At 44.0% G+C, this 18,969-nt stretch overlaps 1 protein-coding gene across 3 annotated transcripts; it reads left to right on the forward strand.

Moving 5' to 3' along the window:
* The first annotated feature begins 1,980 nt into the window (after positions 1–1,980).
* LOC133354157 (poly(A) RNA polymerase GLD2-like) lies at positions 1,981–16,507 on the forward strand. Of its 3 annotated transcripts, none has more exons than XM_061570775.1 (15): positions 1,981–2,396; positions 4,996–5,208; positions 5,651–5,857; positions 6,457–6,637; positions 6,903–7,017; positions 8,241–8,332; positions 10,367–10,430; positions 11,222–11,288; positions 11,389–11,465; positions 11,585–11,713; positions 12,995–13,038; positions 13,369–13,505; positions 14,187–14,278; positions 14,699–14,778; positions 15,596–16,507. In XM_061570775.1, exons 2-15 carry the CDS (start codon positions 5,036–5,038, stop codon positions 15,650–15,652), a joined length of 1,515 nt encoding a protein of 504 aa, XP_061426759.1. In that variant the 5' UTR covers positions 1,981–2,396; positions 4,996–5,035; the 3' UTR covers positions 15,653–16,507. The 3 variants fall into 3 exon arrangements, with proteins under 3 accessions (XP_061426759.1, XP_061426760.1, XP_061426761.1); XM_061570776.1 differs by having other exon boundaries at positions 11,392–11,465; XM_061570777.1 differs by lacking the exons at positions 12,995–13,038; positions 14,699–14,778; positions 15,596–16,507 and having other exon boundaries at positions 14,187–14,199.
* The last annotated feature ends 2,462 nt before the right edge of the window (positions 16,508–18,969 follow it).

The following is an 18,969-nucleotide window of genomic DNA, read 5'->3' on the forward strand; positions in this document are numbered from 1 at the left end:
GATGAAGGCACCCGCACACCAATCCTGCCATTGGGGTCGTTTGACCAATCTTCACTATTGATGGTCAAACGTGGCTTGGTGAAGAGGGCGTTATCCCGGATAACCGGTTCGGATATCACTCGACACCGATGGTAGTCGCGACACGACAATCAAACTCACGTCTGCAAATTCATAGTGGAGCGTGCTAACCACTGCGCCACCGCTCCTTATCACCCCACACCCCCACCATTATGAATACCTGTCAAGATGTGTTCACGCCTGATGAATGAATCTCGTTCGCACCTGATCCGTCGGCTCAGTCAATCCCTGCGGTCCTGGCGGAGTGCGTGCAAGTCAGGCACCGTGCACCACCACGAAGACCGTCACCGCGCAGCTGGTGTCAGGCCCCTTGCCGAGACACAATGCCGATTCACTTTTCTTGACAATCGCCACCAACCACGGCTTTTGTTGGTGCCAGGTGTGCTTGAGAGGGTGGCGTGTTCGGCCACGCGCTTGCGTGCGTTTTGTGTTTTGTGTTTTCTTTCTCTGGATTGCGAGCATAATTCGTTCCGGAAACGTGTTTGTAATCCAAAGCACTCGTTTATCAGTTGTGATCACGTGACGCTCGGCAGACAAAGCGTATACACGTACTACTCGTATTGCAAGACCTCGCTCGTTTATCAAATTAATATTTATTTAAAAATTTGCTCGTATTGCTAAACACTCGCAGACCAAGTTACTCGCAATTCAAGGTTTTACTGTAGGTAGGAAGGGAACATCACAGCCAATTATGACCTAAACTGGTGACTAACGTCCTTCCAATTATTGCTCAGTTTGTACCCATCTTCTCCGTTGAAATTGTGTCTGTGTTTACATATCTGGATGGCTTCATGAACGAATCTTTTTTGATAGCCAGTGGGTTTGCAGATTATCTTCGTCTTGGCAAAATCAATTTCGTGTGTGCCCACCGCGTTGAAATAATGATCAGCCACGGCCGAGGTATTGGTCCTACCGTGTTTCAGATCTGCCTTGTGTTCATGAACACGGTCTGAGACATGTCGCTTAGTTTCCCCAATGTAACTGCTGCCGCAGACACAGCTTAGTTTGTAGACGCCAGGGTATTACATGTCAGGGATCACATCCTTCACAGGTGGGATCAAATCACGAATTTGATGTACTGTGTTGAATCGTACCTGGATCTTGTGTTTGCTCATGATTTTGGAAATCTTGCCAAGACAAAGGCACTCTGCAAACCCATTGGCTATCACATTAACATGAGCTGCCCCGCCCATCTCTAAACCTTTATAAACAGCCTGCTTCAGCAGCTTTCCCCTTCTTCACGAAAACTTCCAATCTAGAATTTCCCCCTCTTGTTTCACCTGATAACGATTGCTTGTGTTGCGATCGAAACGTCGTGATATTGTTATTATTTTTAAATCCTTTATATTAAGTTCGCTTGCGCGCTTACGACCGTGCAAATCTTTCGGTCGTTTTTTAACCCACTTCCCGTGATCCAATCGAGCTGACATTTTGCACACAGGCTCGTTGTGCGTGACAATGCATTTTCGTGAAAATTTTTTTTCCAAAATTTTACAATGTTTAGGGATTTTTTTTAAAATATTTAATTACCAATTGCTTAATGCTGCCAGACAATCATCTGACCCATAGGTGGCAGCCATCTCAAGCCAGAGGACGAGAGGACTCTCGCCGCCCCGATGCCACGCATATAAAGGATTTATAGTGAAAACTTAGTTTTTACGGGTTTACTTGTTTATATTTTTTATATCTTACTGGCTTTACCGAAAGACACAAAGAATATGAACTCCAGCAGTCACGAAAGCTTTAAGTCAAGATACAATCAATACTGATTGTGATTCTGTAAAATGACATTATGGGTCATGCGTGACGTCACGGCGTTCCCGTCAAATGACGTCATTGCACTAACGTCATCACCGCTCGATGTCGTCATTTGTTTACACGTCATTGCGGAGCCGTGACGTCACCGTTGCCGGACAAACTTCAGTGTTGGTAGTGGTGGCGGCCGATTCGCGTACTCGGCAGCACCGAAGCCCCGTGCTGACTGTCGCTGGCGATAACGCGCTCGTTGCGGCTTTCGTGGGGGCTGTTTGTTGTTGTCGTTGTGCGGCCAGAGCGAATTTAACAAACAAACAAACTCAACAGGAGGAGCCGCCTCGCTGTGCCGAGAGACGAAAACGGAAGGCGCAATCCGAGCCTGAGGCCTTGTCTGAGGCGGCGCCTTCTCCCAGCCCCTCGTCGTCGCTCAGCGTTCGCTTTGCGTGGATTTACAAAGCCATGAGCGTGGAGCTGCCCGTTGTCTACGGCGTCTGCTTGCTGCTTGTCGCAAGCGAGGGCTGACTGGAGCCGCCTCGCGTCCTGAGGCGAGAGAGAGCGGAGCGGTGAGTACAGTGCGAGTGAGTACAGTGCGTGTACACGTGAACTTCTTGCGCGCCGTACGTAGCCGTAGCCGCGCTAATGGGAGGTGCGGGGGAAGGACGACAATCTAAACACCAAAGGGCAGTTATAGACAATTGAGTTTTCAATCCGGATGTAAAAAAGTGCATAGCGATGTACAAATATCGGAAGAGAGCGTTCCAGACGACCGCGGAAGCGCATCTGAAAGCGCGCGGTGTTCGATGGACATCGCCAAAAGCCGCTGCAGTGAGGATGATCGGAGTTTGTTTGATGGTGTGTGTGTGTGTGCTCCTTGACCATATCAGCAGAGATGTATTGTGGCGCGTTTGTGTGTAACGAGTGCGGCCGTGTAAGTGTGAAACCGCGAAGCGCTGGCGTTTGTAATGACCACTTTGTCGTCATCGTCAGTGTTTCTTTGTGAAACGTGAACGCGTCTCTCTCTCTTCCTCGCCACCTACTTGTTGATAATCGTCAACAACGACTGACTGACTTGTGGCTTCGTCTCTTGTGGCGAGAGCGAGGTGAAGTTAGAGATGCCGGCGGTAGTGAGGTGGACACTGAGTGAAGAAGAGCCTCATTCAACCCCGTTATTGTCATCATCACATTCAGCATCTTGCAATCAAGCGAATATCCTCACCAACAAGTTCTGCTTCCGTGTTTTCAATGCTTGCTGTGACGTCTTCAGTTATGTTGCTGTCAGATTCTCACTTTCGGAATCGATGTGCAGAGCGTGAGTGAGCTTTGTATTCCAACTTCATTATCGCATCTCCGTCAAATTTAACATTTGAAACCTTGTGGCTCTCGCATAATGTCCGTGAAGAAGGTATTTTTTAGTCGACGAGCTGTACACTACGATGATGCACCACCACTACGCTGCGTACCGCGAGCGTTCAGGTTTCGCTGCGTTTCGACATCGCGGAATGGCAGCGATTTGGGATTGATTGGTTCCCCAGTCACGGAGTTCAGTAACACCCCTGGAAAAAAATAGTGTCCCAGAAATAAAATAAAATAATAGAATACGACGTTTCGGTTGCAACACAAGTAACCATCATCAGGTAAGAATGAATGATTAAACACAGACGGGAACAGCGTATAGGCAGACACATGCAGAGAGAGACACAGACACAGAGCGAGACACACACCAAGATGAACAGAAGATGGTTGCTTGTATTCTTGGTTCTTTCGGTAAAGTCACGTAGAAGGGAAAAAAAATACGTGACTTTACCGAAAGAACCAAGAATATGGATCCCTGCAGTCACGAAAGCTTTAAATACAAATTTATGGTTGCTTGTGTTGCAACCGAAACGTCGTATTATATTTTTATTTTATTTTCCACGTGACTCTACCGAAAGAACCAAAGAGTAATTCCTGCAGTTACGAAAGCTTCGAATCTATAAACAAAATATTTAATTGCCTCAGCCATTTTGTGTTATTTGGTACCCCGGGGTACCGCCATCAGGATAATTTCTTCTCTTCCTCAACATGTATTTGGCGTTTACGATGATCTGTGTCTTGATTTAGACCGGTCATGTAACGTGTGTGTGTGTGATCTAACAGCACTTGCCCCTACAGTCTGCTAAGGCTATATGGGGGATCTTTGTCTTAACCATTACGTCTCGCCGTGGCTGTTCTCGTGTTGGCGAAGTTCAACATACGAGAGAGGAAGGTGTTTCAGTTTCATTTATTTGGAATAACCCTGTGAGCCATTCGGCTCTTGATTCGGGTGCAACCGCCGCAAACAATAAAATGACAAGATACATTTTAAAATTGACTGTACGCAAATTGAAACGTCCCCTACAAAAACAATAAAATCTTCCAGTGAAAAAGCACCATTTGTTTATGTTGCGTACAAAAATGTGCAAAAAAATCCCATTTTGATGTTAGATCACAATAACAATCATAATACAATATAGATTAAGATTTTAAGTATAACTCTATACTACATCAAAAAATCGGGCTAAACTAAACCTTTATAGAAATTACTAAAATAATGCTATAAAAACAATGTAACAGTGATCATAAGAAATGTGATTGAAAGTTTACAATAGCGAGTGAGTTGGGGACAGCCGATGGGGGTTTACCCCTCCCGATGCCTCCACACCTGTATAAGTCATTAACATGTACAGTCGTGGTCAACAATTTACATAGCTGGAAGTGTTAATAAGTTCAACTCGCCACCGGTTTTGAAACATTGTGCTCCCAATTATGAAACGTTTCATTGGCATTTGGTAACGGACATCGGCTTATGAAAGGGTTAATGTCTTGAACAAAGACATTGGCTTTTTACCCTAAACAGACATATCGCCCGAAATGCGTCTGAACGTTTCACACCTCGGAAGCTAAGCAGGAATTTGAGCATATATAGTACTTGGATGGGAGATCAGCTTTGATAATGTGTTATAGCCTGCGGGACTGCTTTGTGGTCAGCAGATGCCACTGCAGCAAAACGAATCCATTGCTGTCCCGCAATGCTCTCACGTGCACTGAGCGTGGGGGGGGGGGTCTCATCCAGCAGTGGATTGACCCGACGCCTGAGCGTCCACATCTCTCACAGTGCTGTCTTGTTACTTTGTACTTTCACAGTTGCTAATGCTGTTGGGCTCCGGTGAAGGGGAGAAAAGCGATGTATCCCACACCTCTCAACAACCCTCACAATCAGAGGTTCTCATCCAGCACGCAGCCAGGCAACCACCTCTTGCAGCGCCCAGCCACAAGATTTATCTACAACAACATCAATTACAATGACAGAGCTCATCCCCAGAACCACATCTTCCCCAATGGGACCGGCAATCCCAGGTACAACCACGTGTAGGCAAGCTTGTTGAGGTGGCTTGAATTACGAAAGTGTAATTCATGTCAGAAGTGTGTTTCTGCTTGTTCTGATTGTTTCGTTAAAAAACAACACTTCGTCTTATGCTGTGGCACATTATCTCTGTTGTAAATTACAACATTTTAAAATAAATTAAAGACATTTTCAAAACGCATGTAGATATTTTAGATGAAGTGGCCAGAATAGTAATTTCAATCGCTGTTTGTGTATGTTGTCCAATTACTGCATTGTTTTATCACGTTGAATTTGGTCTGAAATCACTTCCTGGCTGAGTGATCACCTTGGTTATTATCTCTAATACCCATTTGTTCTGGCACCTCGGCGTGCACTGCAACTGCACGGTAGGTGCGGTAAAAAAACATGAAATGATGATGCTTATTTTAAATGTTTGTATTTCTCCTCGTGAAGCCCTTTCATCAAAGTGGTGGGCGCTGCACCAGGCATCTTACCGTCAGCAGCCGCTGTGAGCACGCTAAACGGTGTGCGTGCTGTGCCTGGCATGAGCGCTGTTCGGAACATGCACATGGGCCAGAGAACTGCGATGGTCCCTGTGAGGTTTCCTGCGACTCCCCTCTACGGCTCCACGGTTCTGGAGTCACCCAGGATCAACCGCAAGTAAGAGCAGTATCATTTACTCATCACTGAGACACCAGTAAAGACAAAACATAATATTTTTTCGGTGACTTTGTATGTGCACTTTTTATTAATGACTAACAATGTAATGTTTTAGATTTGAAGTTTTCGTGACTGCAAGGATTCATACTCTTTGGTTTTTTCGGTAAAGTCACGTAGGTAAAAAATAAATAAATGAAAAACAACTAAATTAAATCACGACGTTTCGGACGCAACATAAACTTCCGTCTTCAGGTGGAACCAAAGCCAAAATCACTGTAGTAAGTGAAGAGAGCTAATAGAGAAACGCGACTATATAGAGTAAGAGGGGGGGGAGGAGCCCCCCCTACCTTGCTGCATATATTTTCCCGGTTGTACTGTATCGCTGGCCACTATGTTTCCTGGTTGATGTCTTTGACGTTTCGCTGCACATTGCCGGGAGCTTCTTCAGCGCAAATACAGTTCCCGAAGAAGATTCCAACACGTGGAGCGAAACATTAGACACCGTAGCCATATAACTCGCTGTACAACCTGGAATACATACCGCAGAGCTGTCATGTAAATTTTTCTGTATTTATATGAAAATTATTACCTGTGTGCAGGCGTGTTCACGATGATTCGACCAACTTTGAGGGGAAGAAGCCGTGTGTCCAGCCCACAAACAGTGCGCACACCTCCGCAAACGACCTTGCCAAGCAGGTCCTGCCCTTGCCCCCTGTCTCACCCGCTCTCCTACATCTCAAGGCGTCCAGCGAAACGTCTACCCGGAGCGTGCCTGACAAGGTGAGCAAGGCCACCCAGTCGGCGGCATGGAACTTCCGCAGCGGAGATGAATAGGCAGTGATAATGGCTTTTTCTCGGCCGAGGAATAATAGTTTTGCAGTGTTAATGCCAAAACAGTCCGTCGCATTGGTGTGCTAAAATAGAGTTGGTCATCTCAAAGCTTAAAATCACTCTCCCATTCTGTCTGAGCTTGTGAACAGACATAAAATTAAATTTTCCTGTAAATTAATGGTGTTTTCTAAATCTTGTTTTGTCTTGTTTTCAGCTAAGCCAGCAAATCCTAGACCTGCACCAAAACTGCCAACAGCAGGCAAGGCTCTTCCAGCAGAAGGACCAGCTGCGGGAGAGCTTGCAGTGTGAGGTTCGGAAATTGTTCCCCTGTAAGTAAACGTGCCGATTTCACAAAGTTCTTTCCTTAAGCATAGTCCGTCTTTACTTGGAAAATGTTCCACTAATGTACCATTTTTAGCACACCGGTTTTAACAGCCACTCCGTAATCCATTTGTGGTTTCCTCAGTTAGGTCGCTTGTAGGAATTTCTTCTGACGAGCTTTCGCCACGCACTAATGCGGGTATCTTTAGAATTGAAGATCTTTGGAAATAATAAAATAATATTAAAAATAAAATAATTCTCACGACGTTTCGGCCACAACGCAAGCAGCCATCCTCAGATGAAGAAGACAGACTCTGTCTTCAGACTCTGTCTTCTCGACAGACCTGTTTTTCACCTGAGGACGGCTGCTTGCGTTGTGGCCGAAACGTCGTGAGAATTATTTGATTATGTTTTATTTTTTTTTATTATTTCCATTCTACGTGACTTTACCGAAAGAACCAAGAAGATGAATCCCTGCAGTCAGGAAAACTTTAAATCGAAATTTAAGATCTTTGGAGTTGAAGATTCCCACAGTAATGTGTGGCGAAAGCTTGAGAGAAGATATGCTCGACATGAGGCCTAGCACGGGAGGACCACACTTTATCGAATGTACTTTATCGGTGTATGTTTTGTTAAACGAACTGTTAAAAGGTATCAAATTTATAAACTGTATTCATTCATAATAGAGGTTTTTGGGTTAGATCGCGTAAATATATAAATGTGTCGTTAAAACCCGCCACCACCCGACACAGCCAACTAGTAAGGGTTGTCACGTAAACAAAACGTGGCCAATTCGTCACTCGTACAGCACACCGGTGTGTTGGAGAGCCAAGCCACAACATTTACAATCTGAGTACGACATTTCGTCAGTAATTACAACTAGCTTCATCATTGTAATTACTAGTGAAATGTCAATGTTGTGGCTTGGCTCTCCAACACACTGGTATGCTGTACTAGTACACTACACTATACACTGCTATACACTACACACTAGTGCTGTACTAGTGACGAATTGGCACGTTCTGTTTACGTGACAACCCTTACTAGTTGGCTGTGTCGGGTGGTGGCGGGTTTTAACGACACATTTATAAATTTACGCAATCTAATCCAAAAACCTCTATTATGGATGATATTGGTAGCGAAAGCGTACGTGTTAAACCGTGCATTCATTATTTTGTGTTCAGAGCACGATGCAACAAAACTGCATGCTGTTATTTCATATTTCACACAGATTGCAATATCTTCTTAGTGGGGTCCACAGTCAATGGTTTTGGGAGCAGAACCAGTGATGGGGACCTCTGCCTCGTGCTCCGAGAACAACAGGTGAGACGCAGCAACTGGAATAGTTTCCGGAGTTCATCCCACAGCCTGTGTGTGTGTGTATATATGTTTGGGACAACTGCTACATTTATCGACCAATTAATTTGAGAGAACCATATAGTTAACGCTGAATTATCTGGCGTGTGGACTATCTGGATTGTGGATTAGCCTTGTTTGGGACAAGAGGGGGGGAAATAATGAAATAGAAAAATTACACGCTCATTTACGCAATTTACACGTTCTAGTTATTCGCTGCTCACTTGTGACCAGTTACTCCAAGATACATTCGAAACAGGCGACTCATATCCTTGCTCTCCAATTCAATATAAGTAAATGTAGTGAGTCCAACTGAGTTGCAGACGTTGTCTTGGGAGCAACACTATTTATTTCACCAACTCAACATAACATAACACAACCTACACTTGGGTGTTGAATGGCCATCTCGCCACGCTACGGCAGAACTAGACACGGTTCGCGATCCCGGCCCGGACCACGAGTTGGGTCCCGGACCGCGTGGCTAGAGGCTTCTTTAACCCGACGTGGATCTTCTTGACCAGCAACCCAAAGAACCCCGAGCCCCTCACGGGGCCCCTGTTATATCGGCCTGGGCTAGGGCTGGCTCCGCCCCCCGCCCCGCCCACCTTCTAGATCTCTCGAGCTCTTTCCCGAAGGCTACCAAGAGCTCTTTTATACCACGTGACCGCCCGGTGACCCCCCTCCAATATCATCCGGTCAAGTGTCGGCAGGTCAACCAGCGTAACATGCCCCAATGTAACCCTGGCTGGCTGACACTCCCTCTCGCTCCCTCACCGGGAGCCCGCACCGCACACTGTACGTGGTGCCTCCGCGCTGACCAGCACTCACCCAAGCCCCGCTAGGGCTGGTACTACGCCCAGTAAGCGGGCTGCACGTAATGCCAACACATTATCCGCCGTGGCTTCGTAAGCCCGGCACCACACAGTGACATTTAGGCCTCGGCAAGGTAAGGTAATTGACCCTTTTTTTACTGGGTAAAAGGGTAAAGGTAAAGGTAAAGGTGTCGATATGCCAAGGGGTAAGATAAAAGGTAGGGTAAAGGTAGCTCGGAAGAATTACCCGGTAGGGTAAAGATAGCGCGAAGTATTACCCGGTAAACACGGTACCTTGTTTACCGCTAAAAGCTCCGTGGCGCAGTCCGTGGCCTCCATTTAATAAGTAATATTTGAAAAAACTTCATTAAAAACCCGCTTTTATTAAATGTTACTAGTAATGGCAGAACTCCACGACTCCAGGAAGTGGCCCTGAAGCTTGCCATAACGTAAGGAACCGTGGTGATTTACAGCCAACGTTAGTTGAGCGTGGACAATTAGACCCAAGCCGAAACATAACATATACAAAAGAATGTTAAAAAATATATTTTTTTTTTATGATATACAGTCATATAGTATAGTCATCAGTATGACATAAGTATACCAAGTTTGCAGTCGATACCACATTAGGAAGTGGGTTAAAATTGAGTTACAAGATTTGAGGATACAACAACAACAATAACGACAACAACAGAGTGAGTTAAAAGAAAGCGTGTAAAATTGGAATCATCGGAGTATTCTATATGAATAAAGCACTCTACCTATAGCATTTACCGTTATAAACCTTTATCATGTGTAGTAGTACCACAGTAATTACCCTGTAATCTGGTTATTTGTATGGGGTAAGGGTAAAAGGTAGGGTAAAGGTAGGCACGTTGCTTTTTTACCTGTTACCTTACCTGCTAAAGGGTAAAAGGTAAGGGTTGAATGATTGTATTGTGGTAAGGTAAAAGGTAGGGTAAAGGTAGGCTCGTTGTTTTTAACTTTTACTTTACCTTGCCAAGGCCTAGTGACATTCACAGTCACTAGATAAGCAATAAATATGTTTATAAACTAACGTGCATAATTTTTGTAATATCCATGTTTTTTTAATTTATCTGGCCTCTCATTGAGAATTGACTGTACATAAAACTTCACAATTCAAATAAGCAATGCTTACATCAACAATATGTTTCTGTGCACATGGCAGATAAACCAACGAACAGAAGCTCTGCACCTCCTCCAGCAAGTGCTAAGAATCATGTGGAGGCTGCGTAAGTGTCCATCCTGTGGTTTGTGCCGTGAGAGTTCCAGTAACAAGAGGCATATGTGTCGATGCCTACATCAGTCGTGGACTTATAGCTGTACCTGAATGCAGGGTAAATGACAGTGTGTGTATAGTGCGTGGGAAGAGGTGTCTCATAATTAATAAGTATAACCCGTAAAAACAAAGGTTTTCACTCTAAATCCTTTATATGCGTGGCGGCTAGAGTCCTCTCGTCCTCTGGCTTGAGATGGCTGCCACCTATGGGTCAGATGATTGTCTGCAGTATTAAACAATTGGTAATTACATTTTTTATTTGTTTTCCCTAAACAGTGTAAAATTTTGGAAAAAATTTTTCACGAACATTAATTGTCTCGCACAACGAGTCTGTGTGCAAAATGTCAGCTCGATTGGATCACGGGAAGTGGGTTAAAAAACGACCGAAAGGTTTGCACGGTCGTAAGCAAGCAAGCAAGCACGCAAGCAAGCGAACTTAATATAAAGGATTTAAAAATGGAACCCATCCACCTTTCCAAGGCTATTGATATTCACTCTATTCAGAAACTCCTTCAATTAATCTTTAACTTCAATTCATTCATATCCATTGTTGTCCATTTTGGGGAACAGCTGGCTTGGACAGAAGGGTGGTAAAAAAAGTCCCTATGCACACTAAGCTAAAGTAGCAAGTTCACCCGTATTAACACTTCCACATGTGGCCTTTCCGGACTTGCAATGTGAGCAGATTCTAATGTAATGTTTTCAGCATTTAAAGAGCCGTAATCTGTTGTGTTCTATTCACAGCGTATATGGAAAAAATGCAACTGATCCGTGCAAAGGTTCCAATTGTGAAGTTCAGGGACAAGACAAGGTTAGTTTCTAACTTCCTCCCAAATTTCTAGTATTTATTTTGACATATTATCAGTTCTGTGAAAACTTAATCTTTTTTTTGTTATTTCTTGCACCTGAAGTAGGGTGGAGTTTGACCTCAATGCCAACAACATTATTGGAATCAGAAACACATTCTTGCTTCAGGCTTATTCGAAAGGTAAGCCTCATGTACAATTGATTAATTAACATTGTGCAGAGCATTCATGTAAGCTGTTTGTATACAGAGTTGCCCGGTAGACCTTTAATTCTCGCCTTGTGTTTTGCTTGACGCTGCAGTCGACCAGCGAGTGAAGCCGCTAATCCTGGTCATCAAGCAATGGGCATTGCAGAGGGGCATCAACGACGCCAGCCAGGGCACCCTGAGCAGCTACAGCCTTGTACTTATGGTGCTGCACTTCCTACAGAGTAAGCGCTTTTTAAATCCTTTATATTAAGTTCGCTTGCTTGCTTGCGCGCTTACGACCGTGCAAATCTTTCGGTCGTTTTTTAACCCACTTCCCGTGATCCAATGGAGCTGACATTTTGCACACAGACTCGTTGTGCGTGACAATTTATTTTCGTGAAAATTTTTTTCCAAAATTTTACACTGTTTAGGGAAAACAAATTAAATATTTAATTACCAATTGCTTAATACTGGCTGACAATCATCTGACCCATAGGTGGCAGCCATCTCAAGCCAGAGGACGAGTGGACTCTAGCCGCCACGCATATAAAGGATTTAGAGTGAAAAACTTTGTTTTTACGGGTTAATTTTTTATTTCTGCGACCAAGTGAAAGTCTAACGAAGCCGTAAAAATTGTCAAGTGAGGCTGCATAACAGCTGTGATGTTGGCAACAACTCCCCAAGTGCGGTTAAGTTCGTTGGATCCAGATGTGATGTGTGCATCTTCACACTCTAATCGCTTCTTAGGCTGCAGTGGGGGAGGTCGCATGACGTCCCACACAAGCAATGTACGAGTCGTTGCAAGCTGCAAGCACTCTCATTGCCAGCTGATGTGGTTCGCTGTTGAAATAAACGATCATTCCTTTTCAGTGTCACTTTAAAAGCATTGAAGAAAATAAATGTGGGGGAAATGTGTTTTTATGAAAACTATTAAATCCGTTCCATGTTTTTGAGCTTTTTAGTTTTTAATTGTGCATGAGCATGGAGATGAGCATGTTTACCGTGAGCAGTGCACAGGTTTTTTGCTGTCTTGTGAGCTGTGTAACTGCATTGGCAACTTGACAACGGCTGAAATGCTGAATCTATATGACAACTATATTGCGCCACGGTGGCGAGATGTTAACTACCTCGCCAGGTATACAGGAGGTTCTGGGTTCAATCTCGACCCTGATACCTGTATATTTGGAGTGTGCACGTTCTCCCCGTGATCTGTGGATTTTTGTTCCGGGTCCTCTGGTTTTTCCCTCCACATTTTGAAACATGCTTTTATAGTATTTGGCTGCTATTAATTTCCACATGATAAGCCATTTTATTGAGCTATCATTTGTGGCCAGGTCGCTTCTGAAAATGAGCTCAGTGGGCCATACCTGGTAAAATAAAATAAAAATTGTTTAGAGAGAACCACTTAAGATACAACACTGAGTATTTTAGCATGGAGCACTGCAGGGGACACTGTCGATTTGCTGGGCTATCACTGATTTTGAAGAAAGCTATTTAATCAACTTTTTGTATACATTTTACAGCTCTTCCAGAGCCAGTAGTGCCCTGTCTGCAAAAAGAATACCCGGTAGGATATGCAACAATACAAGCTTCTTGTTTTAGTATCCTCCAGTCCATGACATCATTTATTCTCAACGATCAGATTCATCTTCCGAGATGTATTCTCACCCTTGTAACGTTTGTCCAAAATGTTTTTGTATATATACCTATACAGTGAAATACACCGCTTGTTTATTTGCATGAGATAAAGTGCAATCGTGGCTAAAATGAAAAGCACTCAAGTTTGTTGGATGCCTTCACATTATCCCCCCTTGCTCCCCATCTGCTCAGTTTTGCGCGCATTTTAGCAAAGCACGCATATTGTAACACGGCGTCGTTTGCGATGTTATTTCTCTAGGGCCTCTTCAACTCGAGGCTCCAAATCTGGCAGATCCCAATCAGTGCCAACAGCGTGCCGACCTTCACTTCACAAAGCAAACTCACCCTGGGCGAGCTCCTGCTTGGCTTCTTCAAGTACTACACCACCACGTTTGAGTGAGCAAATTGCAGCTTCCTCTTCAGCATATATTCTTACATTGATGGATGTTATGAAAATTACATCTGCTCTATAAAATAGTTGTTACAATTTTGACGTGTTTTATTTGAACAATGTATTTTCATAGTTGCGTAGTTTTGAACTGCAGGAAAGGTACTTTTAAATTGTATTACTTAATAAGTTGTCACAAATGCACTTGTAGATTTTAAGCTTTTGTTACTGCAAGGATCCATACTTTTTGGTTCTTTCGGTAAAGTCACGTAGGTGAAAAAATAATAAAATAACATTTTAAGATAAGAATAAAAGAAAAAATTAAATTATAAATATAAATAACTAAATTAAATCACGACGTTTCGATTGCAACACAAGCAATCATCATCAGGTGTGGAAATCACAGCTATAAATTTTTTACTAAAGTGGGAAAAAAAATTCTAGCTGCGATTTCCACACCTGATGATGATTGCTTGTGTTGCATTTCAAACGTCGTGATTAAATTTAGTTATTTATATTTTTATATATATCTTTTTTCACCTATGTGACTTTACCGAAAAAACCAAAGAGCACATATGCACTTCTCGCAAGGAAATGTTTTGAGTCACATTTTTTTAACAGAAGTCGTTCTCAAGTTGTTTGTGTTAGCATGTGGACTTAAATTGACTGCTGTGTGTGTGTGTGTACAGTTGGGACCACTCGATCATTTCTCTGAGGGAAGGCAGAATCATCAACAGGACCCTGGATGATGAGTGGAGAAACAAGTACATTTGCATTGAAGGTGGATTGCTGTAACTGTTCATATCCCTCTGTTTTGTTTCTGAATCCAAGCTTATATGCAGACATTAATGTACGTGTCGAGAATATTGAATGTTTGGTGATCTGTCAATCGGCTTCAATAGTTAAACATTAATCGTCATCAACAAAAGCTATGATCAGTCCCCTGCTCGATAAAGGCCTTCCCATCTAATAAGATGGCAACAACCCTCACGACACCTGGTGGAATCTATAATTTAGTTCAATATCATTAAAAAAACTTGTTTTGGAAATGTTCATAGAGTTGCAAATAATATAAACGAAATAAAGATTTCAAATCTGCCATTATTGACATATGCATTACTTATTGACAAATGTTTTTTTTTTTACTTTATACTCAAGGTAAAATGTTATTCTCTCCTGAATAATTTTAATGTTTTCTCAGAACCTTTTGACCAGAGCAACACTGCCAGGGCCGTGTATGAGAAATGTCGGTTTGACAAGATAAAGGAAGAATTCAGGAAGGTGAGGCTTTCTTTCACATTCTAGTGTGTACGCGGTCGTGTTGTCATGTGTTATCCTTTCATTTTTGTCTAATCTCTTTTTCACAAATTAGCCAGGTTTCAGACAGTAGTGTACATGTGCAGCTCTTTTATCAATCCACTGGATGGGGGGGGGGGGGCTGCCAATATCATGCAGGTTGTGTTTTTGTTACCATACTGTACCAAGCTGGTTAGTACAGGCTGATAAAGGTGGAGAGCATATTATATGTGGGAACATAGTTCAGTACAACTTTTTAAATTGGCTCCACCGTACCCCGCTGCCCACCGCATATGCATGCAGTCACTTGTTTTATAAAAGGTGATTGACCAAGCACTATCCAGCCTCCAGGGCTGCTTAAGTTTCTGAGATCTCACGAAATCGGGTACGTGCCGTGTGGTTTGGTTACAGGCTTTAGCTAATTGATTGTAAATAAGACATGTTTGTAAATAAGTAATGTTTCGGAATCTTCAAATGCTCTTGACTTACAATTTGGTTATACGCTTAGCACTGTGTAAGCGCATCACTGCATGCGCGCTGTTTTTATTTCTACTCAGTATTTTAAATGTGTAAATACAGGGGAGTAGGAGCTTGACATAATCGTACTCCTTGGAAGCAAGTCCAGCTGTCCTTACTTGCAAAGTAGTGTACTTGCATTATAAGTTATCCTTTGCTTCCACCACCAGGGTAATGCAAGGTTCTGTTTCTCATATAAGAACCTTGTGTTAGGCTTGCTAAAATCGAGCTGCTCTTGTACAGGGAGAGGCTGCTACATCTCTGATAAATGTTTTGTTTCCTGCAGGCATCGACGTTGCTGGAAGACTGCAAGAATATTGACAACATTCTGCTGGCGAGCTAATCGCATAACGTTGACAGTGGAAGGTCTCGTTGGCACCCAGCGATTCCAGCGCGTGCAGCAAGACACTGTTACGCTGTTCTTGGGTCAAGAGGAAGCTGTCGGCCCACAATAATGACTGGATGAGGCATTGCACACCTTATAACTTTCTGCCGAAATAAAAGTGATTCTCTCATGATTGTTCTATTTAAATTCTGCTCTTTATATCAGATCGACATTATATGCAGGCTTTATTTTCTGATATTCTTAGACTTGGAAAGTTGTTTTCGGTTAACATTTTGTATTGTACATTAATCAATGGTGCATTGTTTGTACATATTTTATATAGCATTCAGCAGCATTGAATTGGTAGGGTTATGCTCGTATTACTTTTGTGTGCAGAAAGTGACGTCAGCTGTCTGAGGTATGATTGTCAAAATTTCCAGTAGTTTTTTTTCATGTCTCGATATCTTGTTTAATAAAACATGAACGTCTAAATACTGCACAATATATTCAGAAAAAGGAGCATTTGTTTTATTTTGTAATAATATATTGGACAGTGCTGATTGCAAATGTAAATACTGTCAATTTGAGAGATTCCTTGTTTTAAAATGAGCAGAGTTGTGTTTTATTTCAAGTTTAAGTTTTACATTGTAATGCTATAAAACATTTTAATCCGCAGATATAAATAAACAATTACCAGGCAATTAAGGCAATGCCATATTACACCGTACAGTATGATGTATGTTTTAACTTTATAGTTTTCAAGACTCCCTTTGACAGATGTCTTGCGTAAAAACTTTTACAATTGATAGTAAATATAAAAGACACCCAACTTGTGATAACTTATTTTTTTAATAAAAACGTCAATACTCTAAATAGCATCGTATACTTTACTCATACTTGGGAGCTGCCCGTTGTGTAATGGTTAGCACCTTGGACTTACAAGGTAGAGGTCGCTGGTTCCATTTCATCTTTTGGTGTGGTAGTTAGAAACGGCGAAAGTTTCTCAAATATAACACATTCCTACGGAGGGAGCTGGTAGGAACGTTGGGTTGCTCGGTCAATGGCCAGGGTCAACGGTGGCGTGGTGTATTCCGCAAATATGGCTGACTGTGAGGGCGGGCACAAGCCGGCGTGAGTAGGTTAAACGTTGAGTTTTATAAGGGCACCACGGGGTGATCAGCCCCACAGCCCACCCAGCCCCACCCCTCCCATTTTTGTATGCACGACGGATGGACACACTAATCCCCTGTGGGCTGGTGTAACCAGGAGGTTCCTACCAGTATTAAAGTCTCATGTGCACCTAGCAGTTATGAATGCGGTACACCACAAACAACAGGTCTTGTATGATGGTGGTGGGTTAAAGTGTGGGTATGCACACCTCCCACACCCCTGCGAGTTGGTATGTACAGAGTGGTTAAACTTCGATTTAAAGCTTTCGTGACTGCAGGGATCCATCTTCTTGGTTCTTTCGGTAAAGTCACGTAGAAGGGAAGTAATAAAATAATAAAAATAAAATACCTGAAGACGGCTGCTTGCGTTGTAGCCGAAACGTCGTGAGAATTATTTTATTATGTTTTATTTTTATTATTTTATTACTTCCCTTCTACGTGACTTTACCGAAAGAACCAAGAAGATGTACAGAGTGGTTAAAAACATTTTTACACTTATTATGGGACTATCATTTTTAATGGAAACAACGGATAATATACTAACATAACAAATGTTTGTTAATAGCTTCAAAACCTCGGGAGTATTCACTTGTTCGCCATTATTGTCATCACACGCCTCGAATCTTCTCCAGGTGGTCTCCAGAGCCCGGAGGCACATTTCTTGTGGTGGTGTTGTTGCAACTTCTCTATTGTTGCAAGTGTAGTGAGTTCAACTGAGTCGCAGACGCGCTCTTTGGAGGCAACACATTTATTGATACCAACACAAAGGGGTAACTGCCCCTTCACCAGATAACCTATGGTGGTGGACCACCAGGCTAACTACACTAATACGCTGGGAGTAGCTACAACAGACAGGGACCCCAGCTTGGGTCCAGGTCCACGTGTTGATGACTCTTCATGGACATCGAATGTAGATTCCTCAGATGAGAGCAGCAACGCTGAACCCCGGTCCCTCTTGGGACCCGGCTTACATCCTCACTGGTCGTGGCTGGCTCCGCCCTTGGCCACGACCACCTCGAATCCTCGAGCAGGATCTCGCTTTGACACGTGACCACCCCAAGCCCCCACTTGGGGCCCCTGTGTAGACTTTACCAGTCACGTGTCCTCCGGGGTCAACCAGAGTGCCACGGCCTTTAGTAACCCCATTCCATGAAGATGGTTTGTCGTGAGGGCAGCACTGGCATCATCTCAGGGGCCGTCCATAAATGACGTCACGCACCTTGGGGGGGGGGGGAGGTGGGTAAAGACATTTGTGACGATGTGTGACGAGGGGGGGAGGGGGGGGTTGAGAAATGTGACGTCACATCAAAATGCGCAACTTTAAATAAATATAGAAAACACGTTCTACTTAATTAAATAGACTTTTTAATAAATGTTTTCTCCTACAACATCAGAGTGCATCGCCACATTAAATACGCACTACAATGACAATAGTTTAAAGCGATTTTAAGCGTGTTTTATTTTTTGGGGGGGGGGGGGCAGAGCTTTGTGACGTCATATCTGAGGGGGGGGGGTCTGGCTTTTTGTGACGCCGTGTGACGAGGGGGGGAGGGTCAAAAACCGGCCAAAATCCCGTGACGTCATTTATGGACGGCCCCTTAAATGGATTGCAACGGGCCGTTGGGGAGCCGGGTCATGGCGTCCTGTTGACATGGCAATCTAACGACCTCGGATTGTCCACAAGCCAGCTCGCGTTTGTTAACGCTTTAAAGAGGCCAATTCAAGTGGGCCGCATCTGGGCGTGTCTTCGTTTTCTCGTCAGGGTTAAATCGCCACCCTTTAATATTTAAATGCACGGTCGCGATGTTTAATAATTGTCATAAACTTGGCCACAATACAGGTGCCCAACGGCCGACCACGTGTTTGGGACTCCCCCCCCAAACCCCCCCCACCCCCCAAGCCCCCCAAGCCCCCCCCCACCCCCCAAGCCCCCCCCACCCCCCAACCCCCTCCCCACACCACCCCCCAAACCCCCCCACCCCCCAAGCCCCCCCTCACCAACCCCCAAACCCCCCCCACCCCCCACCCCCCCAAGCCCCCCCCCACCCCCCAAGCCCCCCCCTCACCACCCCCCAAACCCCCCCCACCCCCAACCCCCTTCCCACACCACCCCCCAAACCCCCCCCACCCCCCAAGCCCCCCCCCTCACCAACCCCCAAACCCCCC

The sequence above is a fragment of the Lethenteron reissneri genome, chromosome 46 (genome assembly GCF_015708825.2).
Source record: "Lethenteron reissneri isolate LAM-NWPU_2019-01 chromosome 46, ASM1570882v1, whole genome shotgun sequence".
In the NCBI taxonomy this organism is placed as follows: Eukaryota; Metazoa; Chordata; class Hyperoartia; order Petromyzontiformes; family Petromyzontidae; genus Lethenteron; species Lethenteron reissneri.

What these genes read in the sequence shown, in the direction of transcription:
- LOC133354157 (XM_061570775.1), top strand. Translation starts at nt 5,036, where the DNA reads ATGTATCCCACACCTCTCAACAACCCTCACAATCAGAGGTTCTCATCC. An exon ending in TCACCCAGGATCAACCGCAA is followed by an intron (nt 5,858 to 6,456) that starts GTAAGAGCAGTA and finishes ACCTGTGTGCAG; the next exon opens with GCGTGTTCACGATGATTCGA. An exon ending in TACTACACCACCACGTTTGA is followed by an intron (nt 13,506 to 14,186) that starts GTGAGCAAATTG and finishes GTGTGTGTACAG; the next exon opens with TTGGGACCACTCGATCATTT.